Raw genomic sequence first — 18289 nt, 5'->3', positions numbered from 1 at the left:
GTGAAAAGCGGCGCCTGACGCAAAATAACAAGAATCCCAAATCAGGGTTAGACAACCAAGCCTCTTTACTTGGAAGCTGTTACTGTACCAACTACAGGAGGAGCGAAACAAAACAAGAAACAAAGGAGAGAAAGACTGAATGCGTGCAGTGCAGGAAAGACAAAAAAGAGAGAAGCAATGAGACAGAATGCTTTTCTCTACTACTGTACCACACGCTGAAAACTGAAAATCAATGCTGTCTCATCTCATCTGACACACTTCATGGTACAGGACATGGCTGCCTGCATGTGATGTGGCCACAGTCTGCTTAATACAGTCAACTGCGGAGCATCATTGAACTCATTGCACTCGGGCAGCCATGGGTAAGCGGTCAGGGCGTCAGACTTGTATCCCAAAGTTCGCCGGTTCGACTCCCGACCCGCCAGGTTGGTGGGGGGAGTAATTAACCAGTGCTCTCCCCCATCGTCCTCCATGACTGAGGTACCCTGAGCATGGTACCGTCCCACCGCACTGCTCCCTTGTGGCCCGATTGAGGGCTGCCCCCTTGCATGGGTGAGGCATAAATGCAATTGCGTTGTGTGCAGTGTGCAGTGAACACTTGTGCGCTGTAGAGTGCTGTGTCACAATGACAATGGGAGTTGGAGTTTCCCAGTTGGGCTTTCACTTAACTTCATAATGTACTTCACTGACCATGAACTTCGATTTATTTTGGCAGGGTTCTTAGGTGGGAAGTCTACCCACCGCTACCACCTCTGTCCCTTGGTTTTATTTTAGTTTTGTCTTGTTTTATTAGCTTAAAGGCCATGCACATAAAGTAAAGTCCAACAAATGTTTGCTAAATAGTCCAAGGTGTTTTTGCCTATGGGAGCTCGTGGCAGGACTTAGAACAATTGAGGAGTAATGGGCTAAATTTCACTGTGTTGTCTCGAGGTAACCTACCATCTAAATCTGCACCCCCGTGAAAGGTGTCGTGAAAACCGGAGCCTGACGCAAAACAACAAAAATCCAAAATCAGGGTTGCACAAGCACAACCAAGCCTCTTTACTTGGAAACCCTGCTGTTACTGTACCAACTACGGGAGAGGGGACACAAAACAAAGAAACAAGGGAGAGAAAGTGTGTGCAGTGTGTGCAGGCCGGGAAGACAAAAAGAGAAGGAAGGCAGGAGACAGAAAGCGGGATGAGGAAGGTAAGATTAATGGCACAGTGAGAGTCAGTGAGCAGACAGACATGTCTCTTCAGCTGGTCTGGAGATGATCAATACCCTAAGCTTTCTCTACTGCAGTGGTTCTCAAACTTTTTTTCAGATCGAGGACCACTTTGTCCCCCCAAAAATGTTCAGGGACCACCAGTCAATTGAATTGACAGTTGTCTGGTGCTAATTTCGATGCAGATCACTTACTACTTACTCACATTTACAAGCCCGATTTATTGTGGTGAAATGAGACTTCAGCTATGGTTAGCTTTGTAATTATCTTATAAATATTGTCTACTGCTAGCTTGTCTTGGAAAAGTAGAAATCCCCACGCTGACCACCTGAATTCTGTTGTGGACCACTAGTTGTCCCCGAACCACACTTTGAGAATCACTGCTCTACTGGCTCTCCACAGGGCTGCTGGCCCGTCCTGTCTGAAGCAGCAATGATCTCCCTCTTAGGCTCCGATTACAATCCATACAGCCACGTGACGCGATGCGCCCAGATAAAAGCCGGTCAAGTTTTGCAAGAAGTGAAACGGAGATGAAAACCAAAACCTAAAAGATACTGTATGATTTATTCCCATATGCTTCCATTATACATTTAAACGATAGGATTTATTCCCATCTGCTCCCATTTTACATTTTTCGTTTTAACAAAAGGGAATGGACATGGGGGTAACCCGAAAAGGTCAGAGGCACATTTGTGACAAATCTGCCACTATTCACCACTATTCATTCAAATCATAATGAATGTCCAGCATTATGTGGTGATGGGAGAAGGTCAGCTACCAAGTGTAGGAGGGGCTCTCAACAAGGGTTCCCCTCTCCAGTCTGCTATGATGTATTGTGTGTGTGCGTGTGTGTGTGTGTGCGTGTATGTATGTATGTATGTATGTATGTATGTATGTATGTATGTATGTATGTATGTATGTGTGTGTGTGTGTGTGTGTGTGTGTGTGTGTGTGTGTGTGTGTGTGTGTGTGTGTGTGTGTGCGTGCGTGCGTGCGTGTGTCTGCTATGATGTATGGCAGACGTGCTGACTACACTCAAGATTGTAGGAAGAGGGCGGGGGGCTTGCTGGCTAAGATGCCATACCATTACGCCTGCGGTTCGGGTTCGATTCCCATCTGAGGTTCTTTGCCTCTCCCTCTCGCTTCCTGTCACACTCGTACACCATCATATCATAAATATAGGCACAGAAAAGCCCCCAAAAATCTTTAAAACAAGACTCAGTGGGCTAAGGTGCTGTGTCATTAATCTGGGGACAAGGGTTCGAGTCTGACCCGATGTCATTTCCCAATCCTTCCCCATCTCTCTCTTCGACTACTTTTCTTTTAGTCTCTTGCACTATTGCATCAATAGAGGCGGAAAAACAACAGTCCCCCTCCTCACCCAAAAACAGACTGTGTGAAAGGAAGGCATTGAGGCAGTAGCCATCGTCACAGAGTCCTCTGTATTTGTTTTCGTTCTTTTTCAGGGTCCCACCCTGTCTACCAACCGCTCTACATCCACACCCCCCCCTTCCCATCTGCATCCCAGCTCCACTTAGCTCTACTGGCTGAGTAGAGATAGAGAGAGAGGGGGTGCATCCCAATATGCACACCTCCGTCCTCCCTTGCTCACTTACCTGCTTGTGACCTCATGATGACGTCACTGACGACAGAAAATTAATTCAACATCTTGCAAAAGCTCAATTGTAATGTCATTTCCTCATTTGCAATCGGTATGGTGAATGAAGAACAGTCCCTCACAAGTTGCTGTGTCTAGGCTGACAGTGGGAAAACGTAATTGTTTTCTCCATGGCAACATGCGAAGCCACAAGCACAAGTGGAGGACGGGAGTCCGCATATTGGAATGCAGCCAAGGAGTACGGCATTAGCCATTCAGCCAAGTAACACTGGCTCTCAGTTTTAGTTGCGGCGCGCGCACGGGGGCGGGGGGGTTGTGTCTGGTCACAAGACTCTGAATCGCCGATACCGCCGCCACAGACACAACAGAGCCGGGGTGGGGTGTCGCCTGCCACGGCGGTCAAGTGGCCCACGCTCGGACAAAGGAGACGAGTGGAGGCAGCAGACGAGACAAGCATGAGAGGGCAGTTTAGGGAGAGGGTGAGAGCACACGGCTGTGTGTGTGTGCGTGTGACGTGTGAAATGTGTATGTGTGTAAAAGAGAGAGAGAGGAGTAGACCTTCCAGTAGGGTGAGGTGGAATCTGGAACCAACATCTTGTTACCCTGTACATTCATGGCGAATGTGGGCCAACAGTATAGTAATACAAATTGGAAAGGATCTCACGGGCCGAATACAATGGCTCCCGGGCCCGAGTTTGACATCCCTGCACTGGGGTGCATTTCTCGAAACTGGAGTTGCTAACTCTGTTAGCTACTTCATTGTTTGCAATGCAAATTTCCCATTGGCAACTACCGAAGTTGCTAAATGGCTAATAACTACGCTTTCGAGAAAACACAACCCAAGACCAATCGACACCAGCTACGAGCACCTTCTCTTCTTCTTCTTCTTCTTCCTTTCAACTCCCTCCTCCTTCATCACACTCTCACAATGCACATTAGCAGAGGGAAACAGCCCTCAAAACCCAGTCCAGTCCACACTAAAACCCATTCCAGTCCACACTAAAACCCAGTCCATTCTACACTAAAACCCAGCCCATTCTACACTAAAACCCAGCCCATTCTACACTAAAACCCAGTCCACACTAAAACCCAGTCCACACTAAAACCCAGTCCATTCTACACTAAAACCCAGTCCATTCTATAGTAAAAAAAAAAAAAGTAGAAAAAAAAGAAATCACTGCTTCCTGCCAGGCTTCCATACCGTCCATACCACTGGGCCATGGCTGCACATCAGCAGAGGGAGGTTTTTCTGTATTTACTCCATGATTGTATGTTTCAATTCTCATTACTAATTTTAACTTTTATTGTTCTTATTTATTTGCTACTATTATTGCTTTTGTAACTTCTATGTACATGCAAGGACCATCCTTTTGACTTGTGGAGCACATTGGGTTGCCTTGTTGTATGAAATGGGCTATGCAAATAAACTTGCCTTGCCTTGCCTTCCTGCCAGGCTTAGTAAAGGCATGGACTGTAAACACGTCCCTCGTGTGCAGCAAAGTTTTAATGTGTTGGGTGAGAAGAAATATCGTAACTCTTGTTTTATTTCGCTACAATTTACAAACTGGCGTCTCCAACACACACACACACACACACACACCTACACCTACACACACACACACACACACACACACAACCAACTTAATTTCCCTTGGGCTGTTGTTTAAAGGCACCCTTGCCAGGGAAGCCTCATTACTTCTGCTCAATACGGTGTGTGTGTGTGTGTGTGTGTGTGTGTGTGTGTGTGTGTGTGTGTGTGTGTGTGTGTGTGTGTGTGTGTGTGTGTGTGTGTGTGTGTGTGTGTGTGTGTGTGTGTGTGTGTGTGTGTGTGTGTGTGTGCGCGTGCGTGCGCTCACATACACGAAGCCCTTAAAGGGAACACTCATAACCAGACGTGCCGTGTTGATAGATTTATCAATAGAACTACTGCACGCCGCCCTCCCAAACAGAGCCACCCCCCCAACCCCACGCGCATCACTACCGAGCGTTCGGTGCATCCTGTGAGCCGATCGGCTCTGAATTAAAGCCCCCCTTAAAGCCTTCCTGACAAAGTCATTACCGCACAGAATGGCTATACATGTATATCAATATCACACAGGGCTGGGGCAGGGGAATGTGGAGAATGCATTACACACTTTATAGGCTTTATAGGAGAGCAGCAAGACGTTCAGCATGAGACTTGCTTTAAAAGTCATTCATTATTCCAAATGGGCGTGTACATTCGGCAAAGTTACGTTCTATGCAAAGGCTTTAAATTCAACACCTGGCAACTGACCAAATGCTGGGGGAAAAAAAAACAAAAACATTTTAGTTTGTAGAAAAGAAAACGTACTAGCTACTTTGGCTCATGGTCACTGAGTGACTGAAGTAAATAGTAAAGAGAGATATCCTCCACGCAAGGTCTTCAATCTCAAGCAACCAGAAAATGGCGAGTGTGTGTTTGAAATACCTTGATGGTCCACAGATGTAAATTAGCATAAGTGCTATAATCTGGCACGTTAACTTATATGTTTTGTATGAATATGTTCATTAATGTGCAATGTCCTGAAAAATAAAACAAAGTAAAGTAATAAATCAAGTAAAGTAAATACCTTGATGGTCCACGGAGGGCTTGGAGGCCTGCAGGACTCTGGGAGTGGTGGCGCCCATGTCAAGCTCCGTCAGCGTCAACTCGTTCATAAAGTACGGCAACTGCCAACACACACAAAGAACAAACAATCAAGCCACTCAGAGAGATGAAATTGTCATAGTGCATACTAGTGCACATGATTATGAAAAACATCAACACCCATAATGACAATTCATCAACATTCAGCAGCCATCATCACAATGACCCACTTTCATTTTTTGGGGGGCTTTTTGGCCTTTATTATTATAGGACAGTGCGAGAGAAGACAGGAAATGACTGGGAGAGAGAGATGGGGCAGGGTCGGGGTCATTTTTGACCCCGACCCAAATGTGGGTCTCTTAGCACGCCACAATGACCCACTTTCATAGTGGTGTCAGACAATTTCCACTTAGAGGCGAGGGCAGGTAAAAGACTGCCAGCTTGAGACTCTCATATAAGAAAAAGTGTCATCTACGTTTGTATGTAAGCATGTTTATGTATGCCCCTAACTGACATACCAGCACAAAAAGTGTCATCTATGTTAAGATTACTTAAACTTTTAATCCTACTTAGAGCCCCTTTAACCTGCATGCCCCTCACGGACATACCAGTTGTGCACTTAACCAGCTTCGAAGGTGCCTGAGGTCAGATGAAATGGGCCCATCACCACAGTCACATCTTCAAAATTATAATTTAATTGTCTATATCCACACCTAAAGTCTACTGTATGTCTATGTCTGTATGGGAAAGTAAGAAACGTAATTTCAGTTCTTGGCATGACCAGCGCATGTAAAGAAATTGACAATAAAGCTGACTTGACTTGACTTGACTTGACTGATTAATCTAATTGATGTCAATCTTTAAATATTTAAAGTATGCAACCCTGAGGATAGGTTGTGTGTATTTAAAACAAGACACTGACGAAGGCAACAGCCAAAACGTTTGTCTATCTTTCTGTTAATATGTAAAAAAAAAAAAAAAAATTAAAAAAGAAGAAAAGACTTGACTTGACTTGACTTGATTTGACTTAAAAATGATGACAGGCAGTAGCCTGAGTATCATCCTCCGTAGTGACCGCGCTAGCTCAATACTTTCGCTTGCTGACCACGGAGTCTGACCCTGCAGCCACCCCTGGCAGTTGGAATTCAGATATTCGTTCAGTATATGAACAGCCAATAGGCTCGCTGATAGTCTAAGCCCCTCCCCAAGCCCTCTTACATATTCAACTGAAATACAACAACTTGATGATGGCGATGTGATGTCTGTAACCAGGACATTTGATAGTGCTTGGTGTAAACTGGGACATTGCCGTCCGCCAAGACCTTTGACGGGCTTTCGGCACTGACACTGCGCAGCTCTTGGGCAGTCACACTGGGCGTTTCTCTTCTGTTCACTTTAATGGTTTTAGTTGACAGTTAATATCTTCATAACAAGGTTGGAACAAGCGCAGCCCCATTTCAGTGTTACTTTTTTTTGCTGTCACACTCGACGCATATACACAGACACAAACTGGGAAGGAGAGAGGGTGGGGGCTGCTCCGTGGGCTGTGCATTTGGCGCATATTAAACAACGCAACTAGTAGTTTCCCAATAAAATTTGAATCATAATGCCGTGGATCCAATACTATAATATCATATAATATTGTCCTTAAGTCTGAGCGATTCATTGATTATTTGTTTAGGGTACGTTTTCTGCCAGCTAAATGCAAGGGGGAAGGGGGCTATATTAGCAAACAAGACGATTGCACAGTTAGCCTGCTAATTTTAAATATGATCACCTGGAGCTAATAGCCTTCACATGGCTTAATCCATCCCTGTTATCAGTCCGCTTGAGGTTTTTGCTTCGGGAAAGTGAAAAAATGAGGTCCTAATTAATCTTCAGATGGTGTCGGACCCTGACGGTGCCATAGGCACACGTTGTATGTCTCCCTGAAATCGTAGGTTTTTGACGGACCTCGACAAGTTCTACACTCCTTAGTTACCGTTGCTGAGCTCGGATTGGTTGGCGGCCGTTTGTGGGAGGGGTTTTGCGAAAGGCTAATTCCCTCATTAAGTGAGATAATTTCCAACTGCCGGGGGTGGCTGCAGGGTCAGACTCCGTGGTCAGCAAGCGAAAGTATTGAGCTAGCGCGGTCACTACGGAGGATGATACTCAGGCTAGACAGGCAGCCGGGCCAAAGAGGTTGGATATATAATAAGAGGAATCGAAACACGGCCACTCAATGCAAAATCGTGTGCTCAAAATTTGGTCTCCTAAGGGGGCGTTGTCCCTCCTTCTTCTTCTCTTTTCGTGGTGTTTGCAGAAGACGTGCGCTACCGCCATCTACAGCGCTAAGGGGACTCCATTTACTGTTGACTCCTAAGGTCTCCTAATCGAAGGTCTCCTAAGGGCGTTCACCCGACGTAAAGTGGATACCGGAAAAGAACCCGCCTGCTTTATATCACTCTCATATACGATTCTCTGGCCGGGCCCTGCATTAACAGTACTGGCCATGGCAACACCGTATTGTGCAATGATTTCATTAACCCCTTAGGCAGAGCCTATGTTGTAACCTTACTGTCACCAAAATTGTAATGGCTATGTATTAATCTGCTACTCAAGGCTCTCAGCACTGTCAGAGTAATGTTGTTATGAATATGATATAGTAGTTGTGTAGTAGTTGAGTATTTTCAGCAAATAGTGAAAAGGCCCGTCGGCGACCCCATCTGCATTAAGCTGCTACATATAATTAGAATTACGGAAGGCTTGTGTTTTTATTTATTACATTATTCATTTAATATCACTATATTTTTCCTGCCAACCTGCCGTGGCCCCCCTGGCAGACCCTCGCGGCCCCCCAGGGGTCCCCGGCCCCCACTTTGAAAACCACTGACTTAGCTGATCTTACAGTACTGTAGCCGAGAGCGTATGTGGGATATAAAGGCTTATTCATAATTTGTAATACACTATTTGGCAGACTGACAAAAAATATCTACATACAATTATTACAATAAACTACAAACTACATGGGGTCTGTGTATTTATCCTGTCTGTGTGGGACGTACCTGCTTATTCATAACTTGTGATGTGCTATTTCGGTAGACTGACAAAATGTACAAAAATGCTCAATATGTACATACAATTATTACATTAAACTATATGGGGGTCTGTTTATTTATTTATCCTTGGTTGTTTAGCTGACCTTATTGTAGCTGCAGGTGTTTGCTAGTGCCCAGGGCTTTTTAATGTAATCAAGCCCTCAGCATGGGTTCACATTTGGGTAATTAGTGACCTGGTTGGTTGGCTCATTATTAATGCAAAAGGCGGCCAACCTGTCAGGCATGGTAAAGGTCAGATACTGTATATTAGTATTGCCTTGTCCATTTCATAGCATTTTATACTCCACAGTTTGGAAGTGCAAGCTAATACAGAATGAGAAATTGTGGCTCTGGATAATCAGGATAATAATAATTTGTTACTCATGGCTGACTGACAACTCACGGTATCTCTCCCTTCATGTAAATTGTTTAAGGACCATGTAAGCAACCTGGGATACCAGTTTGATGTCACATCAAAACTATGCATCTTGGGAATTAGTTGACTGACTAAACTGATTAAGGCAACATTGTGATGTATCAAACAGAAGGCACCTAGAAAAGGGCTATATAAAACTGATCTGTTAATATTATTAGCTTCATTGGACTTCATTATCTATACTTCAAGAGTGTCATTGTATGGACTCTCCCTCCTCCATTTTCAGCTAGTGCCTCTTTTGAACTAGTGTAGTCTTGGCAGCTGCTCAACCTTCACATACTTTTGGATCCAGGCTCGCATATTTGAAATCTCAGATGCTTCAGGTTGTTCGTCTTTAGAATGTACTTTCAGTTCAGTTGAAGGTGAAGATTGTGCACATTCAAGGAAAAGGTGCAGGGCAAAGGCTGACTGTAGTTTCGGAGTGAAAGGTCTGCACACTTAAAATAGGGGTGGGCGATATGACGATATTATATCGTGAATCGCGATATTGAGTAAAATATCGTCTCGAATCTGCCAAAGTGGAGAAATCGTATAGATCGTCTTGCAGTGAGGATGTTTATTATCAGTATCAGAGTGATGTTTTCTCACTTGTGTTGTTGTCTTAACTTTATTCTTTACATTATTGTATTATATATGTATATGTATATATGTTTATATATTACATTATTACATTATTACACAATTGTACACTTTATGAGAGTATCATCAGTGTGTTAACATTTTATTGACTGCAAATTACAAATTGCAAGTATATGAAAGTTGTTTTTATTTTTTGGATGGAAGATCGTGATAAAAAATCGAAATCGTGATTTCATGTTAAAATATCGTGATACAACATTTTTGCCATATCGCCCACCCCTAACTTAAAATCCTTTTTGTTTTATTTTACCATTTCATGGCTGGATCCAGTGAATGTTGAATATATGTCCATACATCTGTGTGCGCGCGTGTGCGTGCGTGTGTGTGCATGCGCATGTGCTCCTACCCGTATCTTGCTGAGCTTCATCTGTATCTTCTTGCAGACCCAGTCGCTCCAGTACTCCTCCCCCAGGAAGTCCCACGCCACGCGGCCAACCAGCGCGTTCACCCAGGCCAGAGACTCCGCCTCCTCCTGGACCGGGGAGCCCGTAACAGGCAGCTGCAGTACCAGGCAGATGGGTGGGGAGCAACATTCAAGTCAGATATACAGTACAGTCTTTTAGTTTCAGTTTTTTAACTTCACTTTTTTTGCATCAAATTAATTATTTTTCAATAAACGCAGTTGCAAGTCAGATACACAGTCAGTTTTGTTTTGTTTCAGTTTCTTAACTTCACGTTATTTTTAATCAAATGACTTCTTTTTAATAAACGCACAGTTGCAAGTCAGATATACGTATATATCCTTTTTTTATCAAATTATTTTTAAACAAACGCTTATGACCACTTATTACATGGCTCGTCTTCCTTCTGTAGAACGCCAACATTCATCCGTGTGATATTTCTAAATAACAGACTTGTGAATTCAATATCAGAACGCTGTGAATGGCAACAGACTTTTGGCCGCTCATTTTTCTGTTTCGAATCAATGCTCAAAATCAGTTGATGTCGCTAAACAACACAATTTTGCACGGTGTTCAAGAAGAGCAAACCAAGTTTGGAAGTCAACAAAGTATTTCTGTTTTTTGTCATTTAAATTCCCCAATGATGAATCGTTTCATCAAATCAATATGTCGTTGCCATAACTATGATCAAGCGATAATCTGAGAGTAGCCTGTAATAAGAGGAATACAATTCGGCGAGGCAATTCCTGTCGTGGAATAGTTCCCCTCAGAAGAGATCCCTACCCCTCTGGAAGTCGCTATTCCAGGAACCTACTTGCCGAACATCATCCCTTAACCCATTGATGCATAAAGCACCTGCAAAACATGAAACATGGTTGCATTTAAACCTTAAGACCCTCATCTTGCATTAGATTGTGTTCATTCAGCTGTAACATACCCACATTTTTATTAAAAAAGCTAAAATCTCTAGAGCCTGAATGCAGCGTATATGTGTCTCCAGGCACCAAAGGTCAAACAACATATACGAGTCATCATCAGGCTAAAATGGGTTAAATAGAGCATTGGACACAGGAACCTAGATACAGAGTCTTGATAACAGTAGTAGCATCCAGCTACAGTTGACTGTTGATATTGTTGGTTACATTATCTTGCCTATCGCTATGCATGTTAACAAGCTAATGCAATAACGTCTGGACAGAAGCGAAAGGTCATCAAATATCTAAATGGGACATGGGTGGGGTTGGATGGCATTTGGATACAGTAGCTGTCTGACATTCACTTTACCATGTAAACAAACACAGAGAATCAACAGGGACTTTGGACTCCAATATTGAGTTAAAGACCTTACTGTATGAATCACTTTGAATCACTGTAACTGGACAATGCCGATTTAAATACATACACAAACAGAAGAAAACTAACACACTAACCGACAAAAACACACAAGGTCCAACTCAATCCTCTCCTTCTGTTTGTGGCCTCATGATACAAGGCAAGATGCCATGACATTATTACATTACACTTAGCTGACGCTTTCATTTTTATTCAAAGCGACTTTCAACTATTATTTTTCAGGGTATTGGTTACAGTCCCTGGAGCAATGTGGGATTACTGTATGTGCCTTATTCAAGGGCACTTCAGCCATGGATGGAGATGTAGGGAGAGGTCAGGGGGGATTCGAACCCGTGACCCCTGGATTGACCAACTCTCTAACCACTAGGCCACGGCTGCCCCATTGAAGATAAAAGTTTCATACAAAATCTCTCAATTCAAAGGTCATCTTCTCATTTGAAGTCATGGGATGTTGAATGGGGAAAGATGCTTTGGGGAAACGTTATTATTTTCTCCACAGAGGTAGGGTGCCAGCGACGCATGAGACCACAAACAAACCCAGAGGATGGGAGGTACCAGTTTGAAATAAAACCCCAAACAAAGACAAACGAACATGTTAAAACCTCAGCTACCCCCGTATATGGGTAAGCGGTTAGGGCATCAGAATTGTAGTCCAAAGGCCATTTTGACTCCCGACCCGCCAGGTTTTGGTGGGGGGAGTAATTAACCAGTACTCTCCTCCATCCTCCTCCATGATTGAGGTACCCTGAGCATGGTACCGTCCCACCGCACTGCTCCCTTTGGGGCGCCACTGGGGGCCGCCCCCATGCACGGGTCAGGCATGAATGCAATTTCGTTGTGTGCAGTGTGCAGTGAACCCTTGTGTACTGTGGAGTGCTGTGTCACAATGACAATGGGAGTTGGAGTTTCCCAGATGGGCTTTGTCTTCACTGACACACACACACACGTACGTACACACGTACGTACCAGAGCATGGCAACCCGACCGAAGCCCGACGGGCCGGGTCGGAACCCGACGGGCCGGACCGGACTCGGACAAAAAAAATAGAATATCTGTCGGACTCGGGTCGGGCTCGGGCTTGAACCAAACAGACATTGTGTAAATTGTAAGCAATCAGAGGAAACGTTTCAGTTCATGCAAACGGCAGTTTTGTGATTAAAAAATTAGTAATTGAATATGCATAAATGAAAATGTTGGTAGGCTACTTGTGCGAGTGATTATTATTGGCTGTATGCACGCGCCAGTTACCAGTGGCAACATGGACGCTCACTCCCAGTCAGCCGAGCAGGAATGCCGAGTCAACTTGCTTTCTTAATAAGCGCCAAATACAGTTGTCAGTGAACGCGTGGTCTTTTGTTGTAGGCCTAGTGTAGGCCATGTTTTAGCATGCCTTCGGTGCTGTCTTAAATGTTGAACATAAAATGACGAAGTTTGTCACTGCATTGCTCGCCAAGGATTACATTTCCAGCAAGGGGTAGCAAGGAGCATAATATGGATTAAAGAAGACGCACACGCTACGTGGAGTTGCCTAAGGTAGGGGCGAAGAGGTTTCCTGTTACTACTTTGTCCGCTGTGACATTTCATGTCCTTCACGTAGGTTCTTAATTCTTGTCACTTTTACTGTAGCCTATAGTTGTAACTATGCGCGTGCAACCTTTCCTGATTTTATATTGACCGCATGGACATCAGGGGAAATGACATTCTCTTGGAGGGCCGAACAGGCTACTGTTCTTCGGGGTGAACTTATAGCCCATCCTTCTTAACGACAAGGAGTGGCATCTTCACCGGCTCGCGGGGATTTATTTGGACTAACAGTAACGTAACAAATGCGTCCATAGCCGCGCTGACTGCATCCAAACCGTATTCGTTAGTTTTCGCCTTTCTTATCCTCTCACGCCCCTCCCATGCATTTGATCACAGCACCCAACATCTCTGGTCTAACCGAAAGAAACATAAGGTGCGCTGTCACATGTATGCGTGTGTTTATACTTACTATGCGTGCGTAACTAAATTAGGCTACAGCAAATTGCCTCATCCTAGTTGCCTATCCTGGCTATTTATCACGTGCTATTTTGAGTATGAAGGAGGCCACATAGAAAATATTGCTTGCGCACAGGTTCTGTTGTTATTACAGTGGTCTCGGGCTTCGGACGGGTTCGGACACAAACATTTTAATTAGTCTCGGGCTCGGGTCGGGGTTGATCACTTTTCTGTCGGCTGAGGGCCGGGCTCGGACAGAAAAAACCAGCCCGAGCCACGCTCTAGTACGTACACACGTACACACGTACAGTATACACACACTTCTTGTATCCCTCACCTTCTTGCTGGCCCCGGGGCTGCCGTGTGGACTCTGCTGGGGGCTGCTGGAGGGACCGGGTGAGGGGCTGCTGCTGCTACTCTCCTGCCCCTGCTGCTGCTGCTGCCCCTGCTGGTGTGGAGGGGGCATGCAGCGGGCCATGTACGCCCCGTAGTCCTGCAGGGGGCGCTGGCGAGGAGGGCAGGGGACGGGGGCAGTGTCCTTCTGGAGGCGCGTGGGGGAGGATAGCAGCTCGTCCAGGCTGTTACGGCTGCCGCTCAGGCCCTGGGAGGTCAGCATGGCTGCGGAGGAAACGGGGAGGAAGTGGGGATGGGAAATGGGGAGGAAATGGGGAGGAAATGGGGAAAAATGGGGAGGAAATGGGGAGGAAGTGGGGAGGTTGGTGTGGGAAATGGGGAGGAAATGGGGAGGAAACGGGGAGGAAATGGGGAAAAATGGGGAGGAAATGGGGAGGAAGTGGGGAAAAATGGGGAGGAAGTGGGGAGGTTGGTGTGGGAAATGGGGAGGGAAATGGGGAGGAAACGGGGAGGGGTTGGTGGGTGGAGGTGGGAAGATGGGGTGGGAAATGGGGAGGAAATGGGGAGGAAATGGGGAGGAAACGGGGAGGAGGTGGGGAGGAAACGGGGAGGAGGTGGGGAGGTTGGGGTGGGAAATGGGGAGGAAATTGGGAGGTTGGGGTGGGAAATGGGGAGGATATGGGGAGGAAACGGGGAGGAAACGGGGAGGAGGTGGGGAGGTTGGGGTGGGAAATGGGTAGGTTGGGGTGGGAAGTGGGGAGGAAACATGGAGGAAGTGGGGATGGGTTGGGTGGAGGTGGGAAGATGGGGAGAAAACAAAGGCCAAAAAAATTAACCATTGGCAAACCAATCTTTTATTTCCACTAAGGCACTGCATCATTATTTTATTTCAAACAGTGTCTCATGGGGTTTTTAATTGTCATGTATCGTTGGCCTCCTTGGCCACCTGTAAAAGACTTGAAAGCTGAAAAAAAAAGACAATCAATGATAAATGTAAGGCAAGATGTCGCTTTTCAAAACAGCATAGTGTGGAATGTACTGTATGTAGTGAAATGCATGTCTACTCCTGTGTTTGGTGTATGTCAGTGAGAGAATGTGACAAACTGATGCATGTACGTATTTTGGGGAAGTTGGACTTACAGTATGTGTGCATGTGGTGTGAAAAGTGTGAAAGACACAGCATTTTTGCGACTACTGACAGGTCGATGCATATTGTCATCTGAATGCCAGTGATAAACATGTTCATGCATGAGCACACAAGGCGCGTTCATTACGACAGAAGACTGTGTCGATGCCCAGTCTTGCACCTAATCTTGACCCAGCTGAGACTTAATGCACTTATAGAACTGTAGGCTGTGGATGCCATGCAGTCCATAACAGGGTTTCCCAAATACTGACCAAATGCACAAAGACACATGCACCAAACATTCTGTAATGCTGCACAGCACTACAAATTGATCAGCACAGACAATGGGGGTTCAGGCATTATACTTGTACTGGCCTATTGCTTTTTATGCCAGTAGCACCACACAACGCCACTTGGTCGGTGGAAAACACTGCATAAACTTGTGTGCAATCTTCCCATCAAGATACTTTATGTTGCTGGGCTGAAACACTATGCTTTTTTTTCCAATTCAACTCTGAAGAGATGTCCCCTGATGGAGTGGTTTGACTTACAGTAAATGCTGAAAAACAGAGCCAATAGCCAATAGCCGGGGAGGCGGCGTTGTGGTTCTGGAGTCTTAGTTCTGGAGTCTCTTGTCTACAGTACCTCTCTCTAGCGTGGGATCCTTATCTCCCAACTCTAGCTGTGAGCTGCACAAATGACACTCTCCGAGGGGGTGATAAGCGGCGCGCATCTAAAATGCACACCACACTTGGGTGGTCGTCCCAAAATAGATCTTAAACAAGCCGCAGAACTCTTGCTTGTGTGCAGAGTCTCTCTCTCTCTCTCTCTCTCTCTCTCTCTCTCTCTCTCTCTCTCTCTCTCTCTCTCTCTCTCTCTCTCTCTCTCTCTCTCTCTCTCTCTCCCCCCCTCTCTCTCTCTCTCTCGTCATCCCTTTCTCATGTTACTCCCCGGAATGTTAGCCCTGCAATATGGATTTACATGAGGATTCCACAAGCTTATGTTCTGTACACCAACTGCATACGCTATAGAATGACGTTTAGATTTAATAACATGGGCAGCTCAAGCGTACCAATGTTGGAATACTGAAGAATAATGCCCTCAATTCCTCAATTCAAGTCAACTGGAACATCACACGAGGCGTGCATTAAGTTGTTCTCAGTCGTTGAGATGGAGCCTAAGAACTTTGCTCCGCCAAGGTGACTTAAAGCAGTTTGGCCAATCAAATCAACAAAATAAATGTTTCATTCATATTTGATTCACCAGGGCCTGACGACCATTGAGCTGGAGAATGGGACACATTTCGCCTGTGTTTGCTTCGCTTGTTTCGCCTGTATCTGCGATACTTTGGACTTTGACTAACCGTTTTGACTCATCTACACTATGGTGTAAAAACCTGGACTCTGACTCACCGCTCCTACTGAGGGGCAGGCTGTGTGCTCTGTCATTTTAGATTAAGTTAATTTGGTGAACTTTGACCCCGGTAAATCTTCTTATAATACTTTTGCCTGTGACTCACCACTCCAGCTGAGGGGCAGGCTGGTGGTCCTCCTGGCGGTGTCCTTGGGACTGTAGGCAACTCTACTCTACAGGTACTATACTATACTATACTCTAGTATTGAACTCTACTCTACAGGTACTATACTATTCTATACTATACTATACTATACTATACTCTAGTATTGAACTCTACTCTACAGGTACTATACTATACTATACTCTAGTATTGAACTCTACTCTACAGGTACTATACTATTCTATACTCTAGTATTGAACTCTACTCTACAGGTACTATACTATACTATACTCTAGTATTGAACTCTACTCTACAGGTACTATACTATACTCTAGTATTGAACTCTACTCTACAGGTACTATACTATACTATACTCTACTATTGAACTCTACTCTACAGGTACTATACTATACTATACTCTAGCATTGAACTCTACTCTACAGGTACTATACTATACTATACTCTAGTATTGAACTCTACTCTACAGGTACTATACCATACTCTAGTATTGAACTCTACTCTACAGGTACTATACTATACTATACTCTAGTATTGAACTCTACTCTACAGGTACTATACTATTCTATACTCTAGTATTGAACTCTACTCTACAGGTACTATACTATACTATTCTATACTCTAGTATTGAACTCTACTCTACAGGTACTATACTATACTATACTCTAGTATTGAACTCTACTCTACAGGTAGGCCTACTACTATTTGCCTCTGACTCACCGTGACTCCTGCTGAGGGGCAGGCTGGTGGTCCTCCTGGCGGCCTCCTTGGGACTGCAGGCCCGCAGCAGCCTCTGGTACCACTCCTCCTTCTCCCGTCCCGTCCTCCCGAACAGGAACAGCGTGGGGCGGTACCTGCTGACGGCCCCCGCCCCCGCCCCCGCCCCCGACGTCTGGTAGCGCAGCGTTCCCCCCTCGCACCCCTCCTCCGACCTCTCTGGCTCGCTGTCCGCAGAAGTCTCGCCCTCGGCCTTGGACATGAAGTTGTCCTGCCTGCCCAGCTCCACGCAGATGGGGTACTTCTTGTTCCAGATCCGCTTCCGGGCCAGATTGTTGGGCACCAGGTATATCTGGAATTGTCAAAAAACAACAACATTGTACGGTAAACACTGAACCATGCATCTCTGGAATTGCTTTCTACACTTACACAGACACGGACTCAGACACATACACTTGGCTTTATTGTCTGAATACAGTAGTATGTACAGAGTAAGAACTTTTTAAAAACGTTTCCTTTGGTCGTATGTTTTTCTCGAAAATATTGTTGCTAATAACTATGGTAACTATGTTAGCAACTCACATGGGTGCAATGCAATTTTCTATTGGGAACCAAACAAGTTGCTGACTGGTTAGGTTAGCGATGCTTTTGAGAAACGTGGGTGCAGGTGAAGATACCTTGCTGTCTGCGAGTTCGTAGATCCTCTGGCTGATGTAGGTGACGTCTGGTTTGGGCTCGTTGAGGGCGGCTCGCCGAGCGATGTTGCGGTTGGGCTTGGACAGACGCAGCGTGGAGCCGTCCAGGCGCACGAAGACCGAGTTGGTCAGCGTGGCGTGGTACGTCTCCGGATCGTAGTTCTGGATCTCGTTCATCCAGCCCTGTTTGGGAGGGGACGACAGGGGAATAAATTAGGTTACACTTTACTTGGCCCTGCTGTGGCCTAACGTTGGGGCACTCGTCTGCTTTGCAGCCGGCCCGGGTTCGATTCCCGGCCCAGGTAATTTGCCGACCCCTCCCTGTCTCTCTCCCCATTCGGTTCCTGTCCACCTCTCATACTATCCTGTCATCAATAAAGTCGAAAAAGACCACCAAAAAAAGATGTAGCACACAGCTTACACTTGACTTGATGCCAGCATCATACGCATGACATAACCATGTCATAATAGTGTCAAAACGATTCATAAACATGATGTCAATGTCATTTTATGGTCATGAAAGGTTGATGCTGTTAGGGCTGTG

At 45.4% G+C, this 18289-nt stretch overlaps 1 protein-coding gene across 3 annotated transcripts in view; it reads right to left on the bottom strand.

The window, feature by feature from the left end:
- LOC134446855 (testis-expressed protein 2-like) overlaps positions 1–18289 on the bottom strand; it is a 91861-nt gene that overhangs the window by 26900 nt on the left and 46672 nt on the right. For all 3 annotated transcript variants that reach the window (XM_063196159.1, XM_063196155.1, XM_063196165.1), the window contains exons 7-11: positions 17728–17928; positions 17054–17402; positions 13657–13937; positions 9932–10084; positions 5417–5516 (exon numbers count right to left, since the gene is read on the bottom strand). In XM_063196159.1, the coding sequence (XP_063052229.1) occupies positions 5417–5516; positions 9932–10084; positions 13657–13937; positions 17054–17402; positions 17728–17928 (1084 nt within the window). The remainder of the gene's footprint in view (positions 1–5416; positions 5517–9931; positions 10085–13656; positions 13938–17053; positions 17403–17727; positions 17929–18289) is intronic.

This window comes from Engraulis encrasicolus, chromosome 1 (assembly GCF_034702125.1).
Source record: "Engraulis encrasicolus isolate BLACKSEA-1 chromosome 1, IST_EnEncr_1.0, whole genome shotgun sequence".
Classification (NCBI taxonomy): Eukaryota; Metazoa; Chordata; class Actinopteri; order Clupeiformes; family Engraulidae; genus Engraulis; species Engraulis encrasicolus.
The sequence above is the reverse complement of the archived record's forward strand: the minus strand, read 5'-3'. Positions and strand labels throughout refer to the sequence as shown.